This window comes from Lynx canadensis, chromosome A1, assembly GCF_007474595.2.
Source record: "Lynx canadensis isolate LIC74 chromosome A1, mLynCan4.pri.v2, whole genome shotgun sequence".
Classification (NCBI taxonomy): domain Eukaryota; kingdom Metazoa; phylum Chordata; class Mammalia; order Carnivora; family Felidae; genus Lynx; species Lynx canadensis.
The window spans coordinates 158,031,861-158,047,866 of record NC_044303.2 but is presented as its reverse complement, the minus strand read 5'-3'; the positions used below and the strand labels follow the sequence as shown (position 1 = coordinate 158,047,866).

At 45.3% G+C, this 16,006-nt stretch overlaps 1 protein-coding gene across 1 annotated transcript; it reads left to right on the top strand.

Moving 5' to 3' along the window:
- The first annotated feature begins 4,885 nt into the window (after positions 1-4,885).
- On the top strand, positions 4,886-12,991 carry GLRX (glutaredoxin). Its single transcript, XM_030325204.1, has 3 exons — positions 4,886-5,164; positions 9,561-9,680; positions 11,732-12,991. The coding sequence occupies exons 1-2, from the start codon at positions 4,958-4,960 to the stop codon at positions 9,672-9,674; spliced, it is 321 nt and encodes a 106-aa protein (XP_030181064.1). The 5' UTR covers positions 4,886-4,957; the 3' UTR covers positions 9,675-9,680; positions 11,732-12,991.
- The last annotated feature ends 3,015 nt before the right edge of the window (positions 12,992-16,006 follow it).

The window sequence follows — 16,006 nt, the reverse complement described above, 5'->3', positions numbered from 1 at the left end:
CTTCACACCGGAATTTGGATGTGTCTGAGTTTGGAAAGGGCTGCTGGTAACATGGCTCATTCACCTGAACTGCTACAGTGGCACATCACAAGGGCTGAGAGCAGCCATGATTAACCTGGGAAGTCTTGAGAGCAGCTCAGAACCATGGTAGCCTGCTAAGCTGCCCCTTTTCACCACCTCAAGCCCTGGAGAAGCCAGGACTGGTCCCAGGGTGAGCTCTGAGAGACCCTAGAAGGTTTGACTGCTTCAAAGCATTCCTTGGAGCTTTTCTGTAGTCAAACTGCATTCAGGTACCCACTGTGTTACTTGGGAGATATGATATAGTCATTAATTGATCATTTAACTGCAAATCTAGCCATGCTTAAAATACACCTATCATGGCTCTTCACTGCCCATGTGTAAAGTCCTCAATATTTAGCTTGGTAAAGGACACCCATCATCTGCCCATCATCAGCTGCTCTGCAGCTGTCTCCCTCCCTTTCCCCCACCTCACAATCCTTATGCTCTATCCACACACAACTACATTCAATACCAAATGCTATTTATGTCTTTTTTTGCTTTTCCTGCTTCCTCTGCTTGCAACACCCTTTCCTCCCTTGTAGACTCACAAACACCTCATCTCTCAAGATTCAGCCTAGCTCACCTTTGTCAACATTTCCCTAAGCACACTCAAGGCAGGAATAACCACTCTCTTTTGGTCAGTCTCATGCCCATACATACTTCTATTACACAACCTAGAATACTTTACAATACTTGTGTCCATTTATTGTGTCTGTATTCCCTACTGGACTATAAACTCCTAGGGACTGGGGCTGTATGAAATGGATGCTTGTGTCTGGCCCAGAGTAGTTGATTTAAAACATTTGTTGGATGGAGGCATGGGTGAATGGATAAGGGCCAGTGTGGATCTGTTAATCTTCTCAATTAGGGTAATACAAGGATGAAAGCCCTTTCCCTACCCTCAAAGAGCTCACTGCAGATGGTAGAAAAGGGGAACAAAGGACAATGAGAGGAAATTAAGTCAGGGCACAGCATGAGAGCCCAGCTCTGGGGGTTACCAGCTCAGGCTGCGGTAAAGAGGTGGGTGCTCATGGATACTTCCTAACGAAGATAACACATCATCTGGATCCTGTTGGACCAGGGGAGTCAGCCATATAGGGGAGGAGGAGCACTTTAGGCAGAGAGATTAGCAGGTCCAAAGCAATGTGGGTGTGTGCAGCAGAAGTGTGGAAATGGCTCAGTTTCCACAGAGCTTGAATAAAGGAGAAATGTGGGGGAAAGGCAGGGATACAGCTAAAGAGGCAGGGAGGACCAATCACACGGGTCCATAACCCCACTAGGGAATCTGGAGTCTTTCCTAAAGAAAAATGTAAAGCTTCTAAGAAAAAGAGAGAACATGGTAGGATTTGCAAATACAAAGAGCACCCCAGGATCTGTGTGGGGCCAGGCCTTGAGTCGAAGATGGAAATTCTAATAAGATATAGCTGAGAACTGATGAGGGCTGGTCCAAGACAGGGCAGTCAGGATGAAAAGGGTGCTCAGACCAGAGGGGTACAGAGGATGCAAAATTTGTTAGCATTTGGACACTCGGCATAAACAAAAGCAGGAGGTTGGGGGGAAGTAGCAGCACAAATGCCCACGGTTTTCTGCCCTGGTCGACACGGCAGATGATGGTACTCATGGGAGCATGCACAGGTATGGAAAAGAGGAGGGTGGCTCCAATTTTGTTCACACTGAGGCTGACATGCCTTAGGAGCCCCTGGATGGGTCTTCTCAGTAGGCAATGAGCTATCCATTTCTGAGGTTTAGGAGAGGAGTCTGGACAAGAAAAATAAATACAGTACTCATCAGCAAACAAGTAACAGCTGAAGCCACATGGACAGATGAAATCTTTCAAGGAGATTCACTAGTGTGTACCTAGTGAGAAGAGGATCAAGCCCCAGGATACATCACATGAGTGGGCAAAATTCTTGAGAAAGAGTCTGAGACAGAATACCCAGGGATACACGAAGAATTAAAAAAAAAAAAAAAAGAGCAAGCTGCAAATGACCTTTTGAAGCGGAGAGCTTCAAGACAGGGCAGTTTCTTGTGTGGTCAAGTTCTCCAAAGCGGGCAAGTCATGAAAAAGCCTGAAAAATGTTCATTTGTGGCCAAATTTTCCCAGCCCTCATCAGCCTGTGGGTACACATGAAGCCACACTAATAGAACTAGCCACTGTTTCACACACATCACTAGCTTCTTGCCAACCATCTGCATTAGCAGGACTTCTACTCCCTGAATAAAAGTCCTCACTTCCCATTATTTCTGGGAGTGCCTGGGAGTGTGGCGCCCAAGCCCAAGAAACGTGCTCACGTGCTCTTCCATACACACCGCCTCTTGATGTCCAGAGCACTCGAGGACAGGCCTCCCCAGAGCCCCGACACCCACCGCCGAGATGGCCCCGAGGTCCACAGGTTCCATCTCTTCACGTGCCAAAGCTACACACCTTCATGATGCCAACACACAGAGTATTCTATGCTCTTCTTCCCTGAGCTGAAGCCACAGAATTTTCTGAGGAATTAAGAGGACACCCACTCTTTGCCATCTGTTTGTGTTCCATGTCTCACATAGTTCCTCGTGAAAATACCTTCTCCAGCTAGGGGGGCCGTCTGTCCTAAGGCTTCAGACACCAGCTGCTGGGACTGAGCTATGGAGCAGATGACAGAGTCCTCCCCCACCCCACGTACCCCAGTCTCTGCCCTAGGTACCCAACCCCCAGGGGACCCTGTGTACACAGATCTTTGGGAAGATCACTCCACCAATTAACAAAAATTCCACACCCACATTTTTGAGTTAGTCGGTCAGGACACCTGGCCACACAGTGACTTAGCAAAGGAGTTTGAGCAGAATGTCTGATAAGAGTTTGATAAGGAGGTCAGATTGCAAGGACATGAGGAAGGAGTGGGAGGTGGGGAAACTAAAGACAGCAAACATAACAGCAAGTTTCATACAACTTGGCTGTTGAGAAAGGGCAGACGCAAGAGAGTAGGGTCAAAGGAGATGAAAGGTGGTGGTGGTGGTTTTTAACAAGGAGGGACTTGAACAGAATCACACACTGGCGAAAAAGAGCCAGAAGCGAGGGCCAGGCGAATCCCAGACACTGAGAAGACACAGGCTCTGAGGGAATAGCCAGGTACAAGGCCTGCTGATGAACCTTGGGCCCAGGGAACAGAAGGTGGCTGCCCTGAGGTCCCTGAAGAGACCCAGGACCTGAGGGAGGAGGGAGGCCACAGGAGTGGGAGCTAAAGGAAGGGGAAAAACAGAGGTAACCAATTCTGGGTTCTGCCCCTTGCTTATGCAGGAGGGAAGTGAAGGGCTGGGCTGGGCAGTTCCAAGCCCAGAGCAGGACAAGTTCCCTCAGGCCTCTGGAGCCTAAACACATTCTTTTTGTTGACAGAGATCTCACTTATCAGCTCCCTGTCTGTGACTCAAAATCTGGGTTCTTCATTTTGCCATTTAACCTTAGTGATATTTAGAACTGCTTCTAGGAGCCCATCTTCTTCCCTCTGTCAGTCACACGATGTTGGGGATCCCACCAACAAAACAATCAGTGGAGGTGTCCAGCACAGGCCCCAGTCCCACCTCTTGGAAAAACATTTCAGTATAAAACTTCCTAGGGGCACTGGGTGGCTCAGTCAATTGAGCATCTGACTTCGACTTCGGCACGATCTCCCGGTTTGTGAGTTCGAGCCCCACATTGGGCTCACTGAAGTCAGCCTGTCCGCATAGAGCCTACTTCCCATCCTCTGTCCCCCTCTTCCTCCCTCTCCCCAACTTGTGCTCTTCCAAAAGTGAATAAGTATTTTAAAAATAAATAAAATAAGATAATAAATAAATAACTTACTTCCCGGGGAAAAGGATGATTCACCTTCAAAGGTGGCTTTTCCTTGATTTATGTATTTAACTTACTGCACACAGAGGGGTCAGAACTGAACCTAGAACAGAAGACTCCACTCCCCCCCACTAGGGACTGTGGGGTGTGCAAAGAACATCACAACTTCCTGTCTTACAGCCCTTGCTTCATATCTTCGTGTCTTCATATGCTTCAGGTGAAGGTGGTAGGAAGGGTCACAAACAGAGGGTTAAACAGAGAAATACACCCTCATTAAGCCTGCAGTTGAAATCAGGGCGGATGTTGGAATTTGCTTTCATGGAAAACTGATGTTCAAGGGTCACAAAAGCAAATGCTTCTGGCGGTCAAGGAGCTAGCCGTCGGTAGTAAACCAGAGTCCCTATCTGCCCTGTGGGGATGGAACGCAGTTACTCAGCCCCAGCAGCTGCCACAGGTCACTGAGACCAGACTTTTCAGAGAAAGGTTGCAAGTCCAGACTCTTTTGTGAAATCTCTGGATTTCTATGTGTTGGGAACTAATAACCATCAACCAGACCAAGCAAAATGCCCAGGGGAGCAACCTCAAGATGGATGCAATTCACAATTTCAGTTTCACTTCCTCTAAAGTGATTTCACTGTGTTCTGTTTCATGAAAGATTCTGTCTCTGTGTGAGTTTTTGCCATCTCTGGGAGGGAAAACAATGATTTGACTCTAAGGAGTCACTGCTGGCTCGGCCCCCTCCCTGGGGCTGGTCTGCATACTTTATATGCTTCTCCAAAGGGTAATTTGACTGTGCTCTCTGCCAAAGGGCAGGTGCTCCTGAAAGAGCTGAGGTCACACTGCCACCCTGGGCACAGCCACTGATTAAACAGAAGTATGCATTCTTCTCTGCATCTCTAGCTGATGAATCATACGAGACTGACATGACATTGGATCTGTCCCTTTAAAAATCCAGCACGCTGCTGGGCAAACTCCTCCTCCAGGGAGGTTCCTTTAAATAAGCGCCAGCTGGCCAGGCCACCGGTTTACACTCGGAGCATTACCTGCCATTGAGGATTCCTCCCCTGGAGGCGGCTGCCTGTCAGCATGGCTGAAGAGTTTGTGAACTGCAAAATCCAGCCCGGGAAGGTGGTTGTGTTCATCAAGCCCTCCTGCCCCTACTGCAAGAGGACCCAAGAGCTCCTCAGCCAATTGCCCTTCAAACAAGGGGCTTTGGAATTTGTCGATATCACAGCCACCAGTGACACTAGCAAGATTCAAGATTATTTGCAACAGCTCACTGGAGCCAGAACAGTGAGTTCTCAAAGGCTGGGCGAAAGCTCTCAGATTCCTTTATCTTGTGGGGGCTGTGCACAGGATATGCCTGCCTGTGCCTTTCTCTAGGACACCGCTAGGGCTCCGTCACTCAGTCGTCACTCAAGGCGCGGGAGGGCTCTGCGGGGTGGGGGAGGGCGCCAGAGAGAAGACACTGCTCCAGGGACCAGGCAGCTGGACTGCAGCCAAAGGTCCTCGCAGACCCTGTGCTGTGCGTCTGGGAGCGCGGGTCCAGCAGCTGTCTGGGGAGTTGTTGAGCCATCCCGAGTCTTTGTTTCAAGCACTGCCGGGGAAATGACAGTTTTCAGCTTGCAGGGCTGGGGCTAGAAGGTGGGGTGGAGGGGCCGAGTGTGATCCGTACGGTTCTTTTATGAACATGGGAATCGTGTGCGCTCTTTGTTCTGTGTTCACTTGGCCAAGTGGGATTTGCTGTCCTTCAATCTTTTCTCTAAGCTCTCTTTATTACCCAATTAGCTCATTCTTCCATATCTTCTCTAACTCCTCCCACTGGAAAAATCTAAAGGCTCATTATTTGTCCCTTCTTCTGAACTACAGAAGTTTCCAGGCCTGTCCTGGTAGGAAGTTCAGGGGCCAGAGTTTCAGGCTGGCTCTCACAATGGCTTGCTGCGTGACCCTGGGCAAGACCCCACCTCGATGATCCTCAAGGACCTCCCTGGCTGCAAGATCAGTCTAGCGCAAGGCACCTCCAAGTCCCCTTTGCTCTTAGACCGTGAGCCCCACTAAGAACTGCTGTTCTCTACCTCAAAAGGTTTCCTCTTCCTCAGCACCCATGGCTTCTGGTGGGATGGACAGCCAACCAGGTAGCTTCTACCAGTTGTGGTACTGGGTGTGGTAACTGCCTGTCCACCAGCTCACGCCAGCCCTTCTCGGGATGCACGTTCTCAGACACAGCATTTGCAGAAGCACGTACCCTAGTTCCGTTCTAGTTTGACTCAGGATTTTCTCTGGGTTCTGAGTATAAAGCGTTAGAGGCTGTTTCTCCTTTCCTCTCCTGTCAGAAATCAGTATTTTGGTACAGAGGGAGGCTAAACATGTTAGCCTATTGCTTTCAGGGTGCCAGTTGTGAGCTGAGAACTCTTGTCTCTGCAGCGGGAGGGCTCAGTGGTCAGAGACTCTTGCTGCTAGGCTGGACCTCCAGCTGTGCAGGCTGCCTGGAGTCCGAAGAGAAAGTGGTGCCCAGGACCCCGCAGCGATGGGTGGATCCCTCTCAGCCAGTGGTTCCCAAATGTTGCTGCACATGAGAATCACATGAGGAGCTTTTTACAAAATCTAGATGCCCGAGTCGTTCCTCATACATGTTAAATCACATGTCAGAAGAAGCAGCCAGCAATAGTTTTAAATCCCCAGATGAAAGGGTATAAACTCTCGGTCTTAAGACGGGTAAGTTCTGAGGATCTCGTGGACAGCATGCTGACTGCAGTTAAGAATACTGTACTGTGCTCTTGCAATCTGCTGTGGGAGGAGATCTAAAGTGTTTTCACCACACGGATGCAAAAGTTAACTATGTGAGGTGATGGATGTGTTCATCAACTTGATTGTGGTAATCATTGCACAGTGTATATGTATATCAAAACATAATATTGGAGACCTTAAATATGTACACATTTATTTTTCAATCACACCTCAATAAGGCCGGGAGGGGAAAATGTTTGTGATCCTCAGGTAATTCCAAAGTCCAGCAAATCTTGGGAGCTACTTCTCAGCCTGGCATCCTCTATTCTTTAGCAGGAGAAACCTCTTCATTCAACACATTTTTTTTTTCCATTTCTTCATAGAGCAACACTTTTTCATGTGGTCTTAAGTCTATTTTTGAAGTTTTAAAAATACTTCTCACAGGTTCTTGAGTCCTGAATGCATTCCTCCAAGGTAAAGAACAGATCCTTTTAAGGCGTATGCTTCCTGTTCCCTAAGAGTGAAGGGTTTATATGCGAAGAGGCTGGAGACCTGGAAATAGTTGCTATCTTACTTACCCTGTAATGACCTGTAGTGACTGCCCACAGTAAGAGCCGAGCAGGACTTGACTGATGACAGAAACCTAGGTCTTCAATCAGGCCCTGTACCTGAGCAATTGTTTTGGTCTTACTCTGGCCAAAGCTCCTAGATCGGCATCTTGGCTTATTCTTTCTCTAATGCCCTTCTTTACTTTAAGTAGATCCAAGTTCATGAAGTTGATCATTTTCCTTCTCTCTGAAGAACTTCTTTGAACATTTCTTGCAAGGCAGATCTATTGGCAACGCATTTCCTTAATTTTTGCTTGTGTGACCAAGTATCTCTCCGTCACTTTTGAAGGAGAGTTTTGTTGGGTACAGCAATTTTGAAACCACCAACCACATACTAGACACTCTACTAGACATTGGAAAACTGTTGTGAACAGAACAAACGAAAACTGTTGCCTTTGTGGAACTGACATTCTAGTATACGTGAGAAGTAAAACAGTATGGCAGAGGGTGGTCAGTGATAAGTGCTATGGGGAAAAACTAGGTAAGAAAGGGAGATAGACAGTAGGCAGCAAGGGACAGCTTTCAATGGAGTCATCAGGGCCTCACTGATGTTAGTAGATCTCAAAAGGAGGTGAGAGAGCAAGGCATGCAGAAATTCAGCAGTAGAGTATTCCGGGCAGTGGGAACAGCACATGCAGAGGTCCTGTGGTGGCTGCATGCCTGGCAAGCAGGTCTGTGTGTCTGGAGCAGTGTTGAGTTAGTAGGAAAGTAGGAGGAGATGAGGTTGGAGAGGTAATGAGCGACAGGCTGGGAAGGCCTTTTCAAGCTATCATAAGGACTGTGGCTTTTAAAGTGCAATGAGATTCCACTGAAGAGTTGTCAGCAGAAGAATAACCTAATGTTCGTTTTGAAAGGGTCACTGGTGGCTGGGGGGGAAAAGTGACTGTAGGAAGGCCAGCATGAAGGCTGAAGCTGGGAGACATCTGGAGGCTAGAGCAGTTCCTCAGATGAGAAATAATGGTGGCTTGTCCCAGGGACTTAGCCAAGGAGGTGGTGACGAGTTTCGGCAGTTGCCGAGCTGGGTCTGAGCAGCCTGGAGCACAGAGGAGGAGCCGAGCTGGGGCTGGGGCCCCTAGAAAGGTGTGCCAGGAGAGTACAGGCCCCAGTAACAGCAAGCTTGCTTTCATGGTGGCAGTTTACTTTCTGCTCCTTGACGGTAAGAGACTCTCAGGTTCCTGGAAGAGGCGGCTGGGGCCAGGAGGGGTGCGCACAGAGCACGTGCTTCTCCTTCCTCAACTGAATCAACAGATTGTGGTTCTGTCACCACTGCCCCCCACGCTGTCACATGCAGCCTGCAGTCAGCTCTGCGTGTGGGTTCCAGTCAGTCACTGCTGTGCCTCAGGTGGTTTTGTTCTTGCCTAGACGGTGGGTGTAAGGGCAGAGGGGCCTCTCAGCTCTCGGGCAAACCCCCGTCTTTGCCAGATGGTGTGCAAAAACTCCACCCTGGAGACAGCCCGATCATATTTCAGAACCTGTCTCAGGTGGCTGGGGGCTGTTGCTGAGCTTTGGGTTTTCAAAGCCTCACTTACTGGGGAGGAATAAACTGCTCAGTGTCTACCAGTCATTTGCAAATATGATCCCTGAAGCAGAGGAGTCCACATTACCTGGGAACTTGTCAGAAATGCAAATTCTTGCACCCTACCCTAGACCTTCTGTATGAGAAATTTGGGCAGGTGGGGGAAAGGTAGTAGAAACCTATGTTTTAACCAACCCTTCGTCAGTTATGATGCCTTCGATAACTCATATGTGTCAGAGGGATACCAAAACAGGTGAGCTACAGCATTTAAACATCTTATGATAGGCCAGGAATGAAGGGAGAGTCAGATATCACCACCCCTTCACCAGCTGAGGACAGAGCACACAACAGAGAGAAATGACTCTAATATACTGTGAATCTGAACATCAGGGACAGAGATCTAATGCAAATACTTGTCTGGCTGTATTTAGAAAAAACTCCTTCCTGGTTGTCCTGGCTCAGTCTGCATAAGGGCTCAGGTGTGGCGCCAACTGCAGAGAAACCAGCATTCAATCAGGGTGGTCTCCCTGCAGCCAGCTGAAATTCGTTTCCTGAAATGTGTTTATGTGGAGTGAAATTTTTAGGTCATGGGGACGAGCTAGACAAACCTGTGCACAGCATTCTCCAGCTGACAGACTTGTTGGCTTGAAAATAATTGTTTAGTGAATAATTTCATGCTTCTAACCAAGTTCTAACCGGAAAGAATATACATGAGGAGGTTGTAAAGTGATTTTAAAAGCTTTGGGTCATGGGAAATGTTAGAGGAAGGATAAGATGCCATTCTTTCTAACCTAATGATGAAGGGCCTTACCTATCTTGGTTCGTTTGCTTTCTTTAGGTACCTCGGGTCTTTATCGGTAAAGACTGTATAGGTGGATGCACTGACCTAATGGATATGCATCAGAGTGGGGAGCTGCTGAAGCGGCTAAAACAGATTGGAGCTCTACAGTAATTACAGGTGAGTGAAGGGCAGCACGCCCGGCCAGGAACAGTGAGAGATGGTGTAATTCTGCTGTGGTTTTTTTTGAAGTTTATTTATTTATTTTGAGAGAGAGAGAACACCTGTGCATAAGTGGGGAAGGGGCGAAGAGAAGGAAGGACAGAATCCCAAGCAGGCTCTGCACCCTCAGCGCAGATCCCGCCATGCAGCTCAAAGGGACTCAGACCCACAAACCTGGAGATCATGAGCAGAGCCAAGATCTAGAGTCCAATGCTTAACTGACTGAGCTACCCAGGTGCCCCTGCTATGTTTTATTATAATCCAGAAAGACACTTTGGCTAGAGAAAGAGTGATGTGGGGTGATCTCAACAACTGTGATGTTGGGGCACCTGGGTGGCTCCGTCGGTTGAGTATCTGACTTCGGCTCAGGTCATGATCTCACAGTTCCTGGGTTCGAGTCCTATGTCGGGCTCTGTGCTGATAGCTCAGAGCCTGGAGACTGCTTCAGATTCTGTGTCTCCCTTTCTCTCTCTGCCCCTTCCCTGCTTACACTGTCTGTCTCTCTCTCAGAAATAAATAAGCATTAAAAAAAATTAATTAAAAAAAAAGAACTGTGATGTCATTTATGAGCTTCCCATTTTACAAAGAGATTGTGTCAGTGGGAGGAAATGCTTTCACTCGCTCTTCATTTAACAAATACTTATTGAGCACTTACTACATGCCAGACACTGTACTAGGCCCTGGGAATATGGTGACAAACAAAAAGGTAACATGGAACTTACATTCTAGAGAGGTAAACCAACCAAAAACAAGTAAGTAAATAATTCCTGAAACAAATTAATAGAATAATGTGATAGAATGAGGCAGGGGGTAGGGAGCCAATTTAGCTAATAAGCTAAGGGAAGGCCTTTCTCAGCTGGTGGAGCTGAGACCTGGTTGACCAGAAGGGGACAGCCATGTAAATATAAAGCCAAAAAGGTTTTCAGGCAGAGGGAAGAGCAAGTGCAAAGGCCCCTGGGTGACAAGTATGGAATATTCAAGGAGCAGAAAGCAAGCAAGAACAGATTGAGTGAAGTGCATGAGAATGAGTAGCAGCAAGAAATGTGGGTGGGGGCAGGGTGCACAGGCCCTGGTAAGTAATTTGATTATTTTACATGCAATGTGAAAGCAAGGTTGTTTTGCATTGCGTATGTTCGCACTGAAAATCAATTCAATTTAATTGGCTTCCCAAACATCGAAACAAAGCTTTCTACAGCTGTCACCCAAAGGAAATCATTGGCTGAATGGAAAGCCAGAGGGTGATGACCTCCTGAAAAAGGAACCCGGGTACTTGTGGGGTCTGACAAGCTCCTCTTTCCCCCAGCTCTTGTTACTGTTAGCTAGCTGTTAGGTAGGCCACACAGAGAGACTCGGTGGTTTTGATCAGTCAAAGGAGACTTTGACTAATGTATAGTTCTTAGACCAAATATTCTTTGAGGGGTGTTTATTAAAAACTTACATTTGAGCAATGCACATATGTAATTTGTGGTGGTTACTCAAAATAGAAACAATTTTTAAAAAAAAGTCTGAAAAAGTGTAATTGAATACCTTGAAATAAAGTGGCCAATATCAGAAAGCTCCTAATCACAATTCTACTGCATCACCACAGCCAATGAACACTACGTCTGTTTGTGTTAGCCTTCTGGCCTCACCCCGTGTACCAAAGCACTTAAAAGCCAACTAACTGTGGTGCCAAATGTTTCCTACTCCGGAACACTTTTTAGCAATGTAGGCTTAGATTAAAAATAGAAGAAAACTAATGACTTACCTGGAGAGATATGAAAGACCACTGCCCCCACTACGTCTGTGTAGGGGTGGGGATTCGAGTCCCTTTTATTCACAAGGTCTCTTTATTTGCATTGTCCTTCAGCATTATATGATCTCAGCATTTTGGTGCCAACTGTATCTCAAGGCTATCTGTAACAGATGTGCTTAAATAGCAAGAGTAATTGTTCTGGTAATGAAAGAAAAATGAAGGGAATTTACCTTTCCAAGAAAATCCACTTCTTTGTATTTTGTTTTCCCGGCAGGGCAGACGCCAGGATGATACCCCCTTGAGAGCTGGATGGCATTTCAAAGGAGGACCACACTTCCTGGCAGATGGATCTGGGGCTAACGGCCACAGCAACTGTTTACTTAAAATTCTGAAATGTGTTCACCCAAAAAAAGGGGGGGGTGGATTTTTTGGCAAAAACAGCTTTTCCTTCTTTTGACTCAGTATTAAAAGTGGACCAACTTGCCCCAAACCACAGGTTGGAGAAGGTTGATAGACATTTTGGGTTTCTTCTCCATTGGCACTTTGGGTTCCAAAAGACCATGACAAGTTATAGCTTAGGATTGACTCAGTGACCCAAAAGACGTTCTTTCTCTTGGGCACATGTCTCTTATGTTCTCCATATGCTAGGACCCCTCTACCTCTAAGCCAGTGTTTCTCAACCAAGATTACTCCAATCCTCTTTAGGATTAATCTATAATTGGTTTCCTGCTATTGCCTGAAAGTTACTTGGTTGAGTTTAGCTTGATAGAATTTGCATTACAAAAACAATAGGTATTTTGAATGTGCTTTTTCAAGTTATATGTGTCTCCCAGTCATTATCCCCAACCCACCCCATCCTATCTTGGGAATCACTGCTCTGAATCCGTGTTCTAACCTTGACAACTCACAGATCTCATAGGACATGTTCAACAATTCTGTTGAACCAGTACAGAGACTCTGTACTGGGTCTTAAGGACCCAACTTGGGAAACACCACATGAAACGTTAAGCACTGTTGGTCTTCACTTGGTGCCACAGGGATCAGAGGTATCAGTGTAGCTGCTGCAATCACAGGTCTCCTCTGTTATGGAAGATGGTCATCCAGGCAATCCGGAAGAAGAGTGTATTGTTTAGATTATGAACAGAAGTGAAATGCAACATTTAAAATGTTACCACAGGAAATTTACAAACCCCTTCCCCAAAAGTATGTCTGTAAAAGGGGCCAAATTTGAGAAACATGGTCCTAAATGATTGTCTCTCCCTCCTTTGTCCTTCACTCTGAAAACTTAAGAGTTCTTCATTGTGAAGTTTGATCTAGAACTGCAATATTAAGTTAATTTCCTTCTGTGGTCTCTAGTGGGAATGGTTAATTTCTTTTCTAATATCCAGAGATGACAGTGATTTTTGCCTAATTCTTTTCTATGTTCCCAGTATCTTAAGGAATGGTATTGTGAAATACACCAAATTAAAACTTTATTCATGTTTGTTCTCAATCATTATAAATAAAGGCACATGCTATTATCCTTCACTAAGTACAGATGGTTGATGTGATTTTTAGATTTCATATTGAAATGACAAATAGTTTGAATATGTCAACACTAACCTATTGAATAATGTTTAGAATTCAAAAACAGTCTTTTTCATTTCACATTCTATTTTTCCATTTCTTACCTAATACCCTTCAACCAGATTGCTGTCCATGATTGTGCAAGTTACACACTGCACAACACTGTGCCCTCCAGAGGTTGTGCAGTATTCAACCTGCAGTCTGTGATCCACTCCAGACCATTTGCTAACACTTTCTTTCACACTTCATCCTAAGATGCCCTTTCTTCCCCTTTGATTTACTTTCAAACTTCTCCTTCAAGGCCTGATTAACAGACCATCTCCCCTGTACATACCCTCTCTTCTCACTGCCTTTTGACTATAAAAAACTATTGCTCTCTCTTCTGTATCCCAAAGCACTCTGCATATAGGTACTTCAAAATTCTCACTGGGTTGAATTGAAGTTAATCCTCTGTACTGGTCTTGCCACATTCAGAAATACTCAAAGGGAGGAGTCCCAACTTAAATATCTTTGTCCAGACTCTAGCACAGAAGATCTATTTTATCAAAGCAATATATGCATGAGGTTTAAAATCTCAAACAATACTGAAACACTTAGGTGGCTCAGTCGGTTAAGTACCTGACTCTCGATTTCAACTCAGGTCATGATCTCACGGTTCAGGGGATCAAGCCCCACATTGGGCTCTGCACTGACAGTGAGGAGCCGGGTTGGGATTCTCTGTCTCTCTCTCTCTCAAAATAAATAAACTTAAAACAATGTCAATACCTAAAGTACTCCTGACTCCACCCATCACAAAAACCCCTGTCTGACCACATATTTATCTGTTTCATTTAAGCCTATCTAGAAATACTGTAAGACATATTAGACATATATAAGAGTGTATAGAATGCATAGCTCTATTTAAATTACAGCCATGTATCTGCCTCCTAGGTAAAGAAATAAAGCACCTATATAACAGAGTATTTCTAAGGTACTGATAAAGCACCAGAGAGGCCCATGTGCCCCTTCCTAACATATCCCCTTCCTCTCTCCACAGAGGTAATCACTAGCTCACTCTTGTTGTAATCATTCTGATATTTCCCTATGGTTTTACTCCCTAAATATCCCTAAGCGACACATTTTAGTTTTGAAAAGCAGTAACAAACACCAACCCAGCTGAGTAAGGCAAGGACAACATTATCATAATCAGGTGAATGGCCCCAGGAGAAGATAAGCTGAATAGAGGCTCTGGGTCCTAGACTGGCTTCAGCTTCCCTAGGAGTTTACCAAAGGGGCAGCCCCTGAATACTGGGCACCCCATGGTTGGGAAAGCTAGTGTGTGAACAAATACTGGGCATCCTCTAGAAATAGAGTCAATGGAAGGGGGCTGCTCTGCCTTCTCTCCTTCCATGGCCCAACTCCATTTGTCAGGAGCAGGTCAAAGCACACCACTTCTATGTGAGTGTGGCACGCCTGTGCCCTCTCCTAGTCAAGTGTGTGGTCTGAAGAAATGTCATCAGCACAAGGCAAGCTAAGTACAGTTAAGGATCTACTTCAGGCTCATTTGGGTACTCTGTGCTCAAGTTAGGGGAAAAAAAAAGGATACAAACTGGAGAACCACCAAATGGATAATTACACTGCTCTGGTCTGGGCTGGTTGCCCTCTATGTCTGGGCACACCTCTCTTCCCTGTGAAGGAAGGATCTCCTTTGCTGTCATTCTGGGTACTCTGTTTCTCTCCTGGGATGGATCTCCTATTTCCCACTCTCCGTACATATTTGTTACAGCTAAACTGCTTTAACAACGATGTAGTATTATTATAGATAGAAGCTTGTTTCTCTCTCTCATGACACTCAAGAGACAGGCAGGTGGCTTTACTCCACAAAGTCACAATCAGCCAAGGGTTGAATGCACCATTTCTCCTCACATCCCATTGGCCAGAATTGATCTATGGTCCCTGTTAGCTGCAAGGGAGGCCAAACAATGGTGTCCCCAATGGGAACCCCTTGCTCCGCTATAATTCAGAGGTGTCTACACCAAAAGAAAGAAGGGGAGAATGGTTATAAAAAGCAAGTTATCAGATTGTGACTTTCTCTTTTTTCAGTCTTTTTTATTTGGGAAGGCCGAATATCCTCCATGGTTTTTAAGAAAGAGAATGGGAAGTAAAGTTGTAAAACCTTGCTTGGCTAAAAATGCTTTTATCCTACGCTTATATTTGATTGATAGTTCATCTGGCTATAGCTGCTAGTTGGAAATCATTTTCCTCCAAAAGTTTGAAGACACTGATCATTGTCTATTGTTTTCAGTGCTGCTGTTTAGAAGTCTGTTAGGAATCATTTTGATTCCTAAACCTTTATAGATGACCTGCTTGGTTTTCTTACTTGTTTTGTACTGTGGAAGCTTATAGAATCTTCCTTTTAAGACCTGTGCTCTGAAATATTACGGTGATATGCTTTGGTAAGGGTCTATTTATCTTCATTCATTTTGGGGGCTCCTTGAAGGTTTGAAGGGTCCATCCACAGTTTTATTGGATTATTTCATAGATACTTTCCTCCCCTCCATTTTCTCTGTATACTCTTTCTGGAACTCCTAGCAGTCAAACATTGGCTTTCCTGGACTCGTCCTTTAATTTTTGTTATATTTTCTCTTATTCTTTCCCTGAGGGATTTACTCATCTTCATCTTACTTTTCTATTGAGTTTTTAATTTCTAATATTATGTTTTTAATTGCCAACAGCTCTTCAGTATTGTCTGAATGTTTCTTTTTTGTAGAAATGTTTTTGTTTCATGAATGCGATATCTTATCTCTCTGAGGTTATTGTGTTTTTTTTTTTTAACTTTTACTGAACTTTTTCCAACTATGATTTTTTCTTATTTCCCAGAGTTCTTTCTTGTTCTTAGTTGTTTTCATTTTTTCTTTTTCCTCTTGTTCTTGTTTATGAATGCAAATTTTTTTTTTAATCTCTCAAAGATACTAATTATAGTTGTGACTTATTTATTTACTTA

What these genes read in the sequence shown, in the direction of transcription:
- GLRX (XM_030325204.1), top strand. Translation starts at nt 4,958, where the DNA reads ATGGCTGAAGAGTTTGTGAACTGCAAAATCCAGCCCGGGAAGGTGGTT. An exon ending in AGCTCACTGGAGCCAGAACA is followed by an intron (nt 5,165 to 9,560) that starts GTGAGTTCTCAA and finishes TGCTTTCTTTAG; the next exon opens with GTACCTCGGGTCTTTATCGG.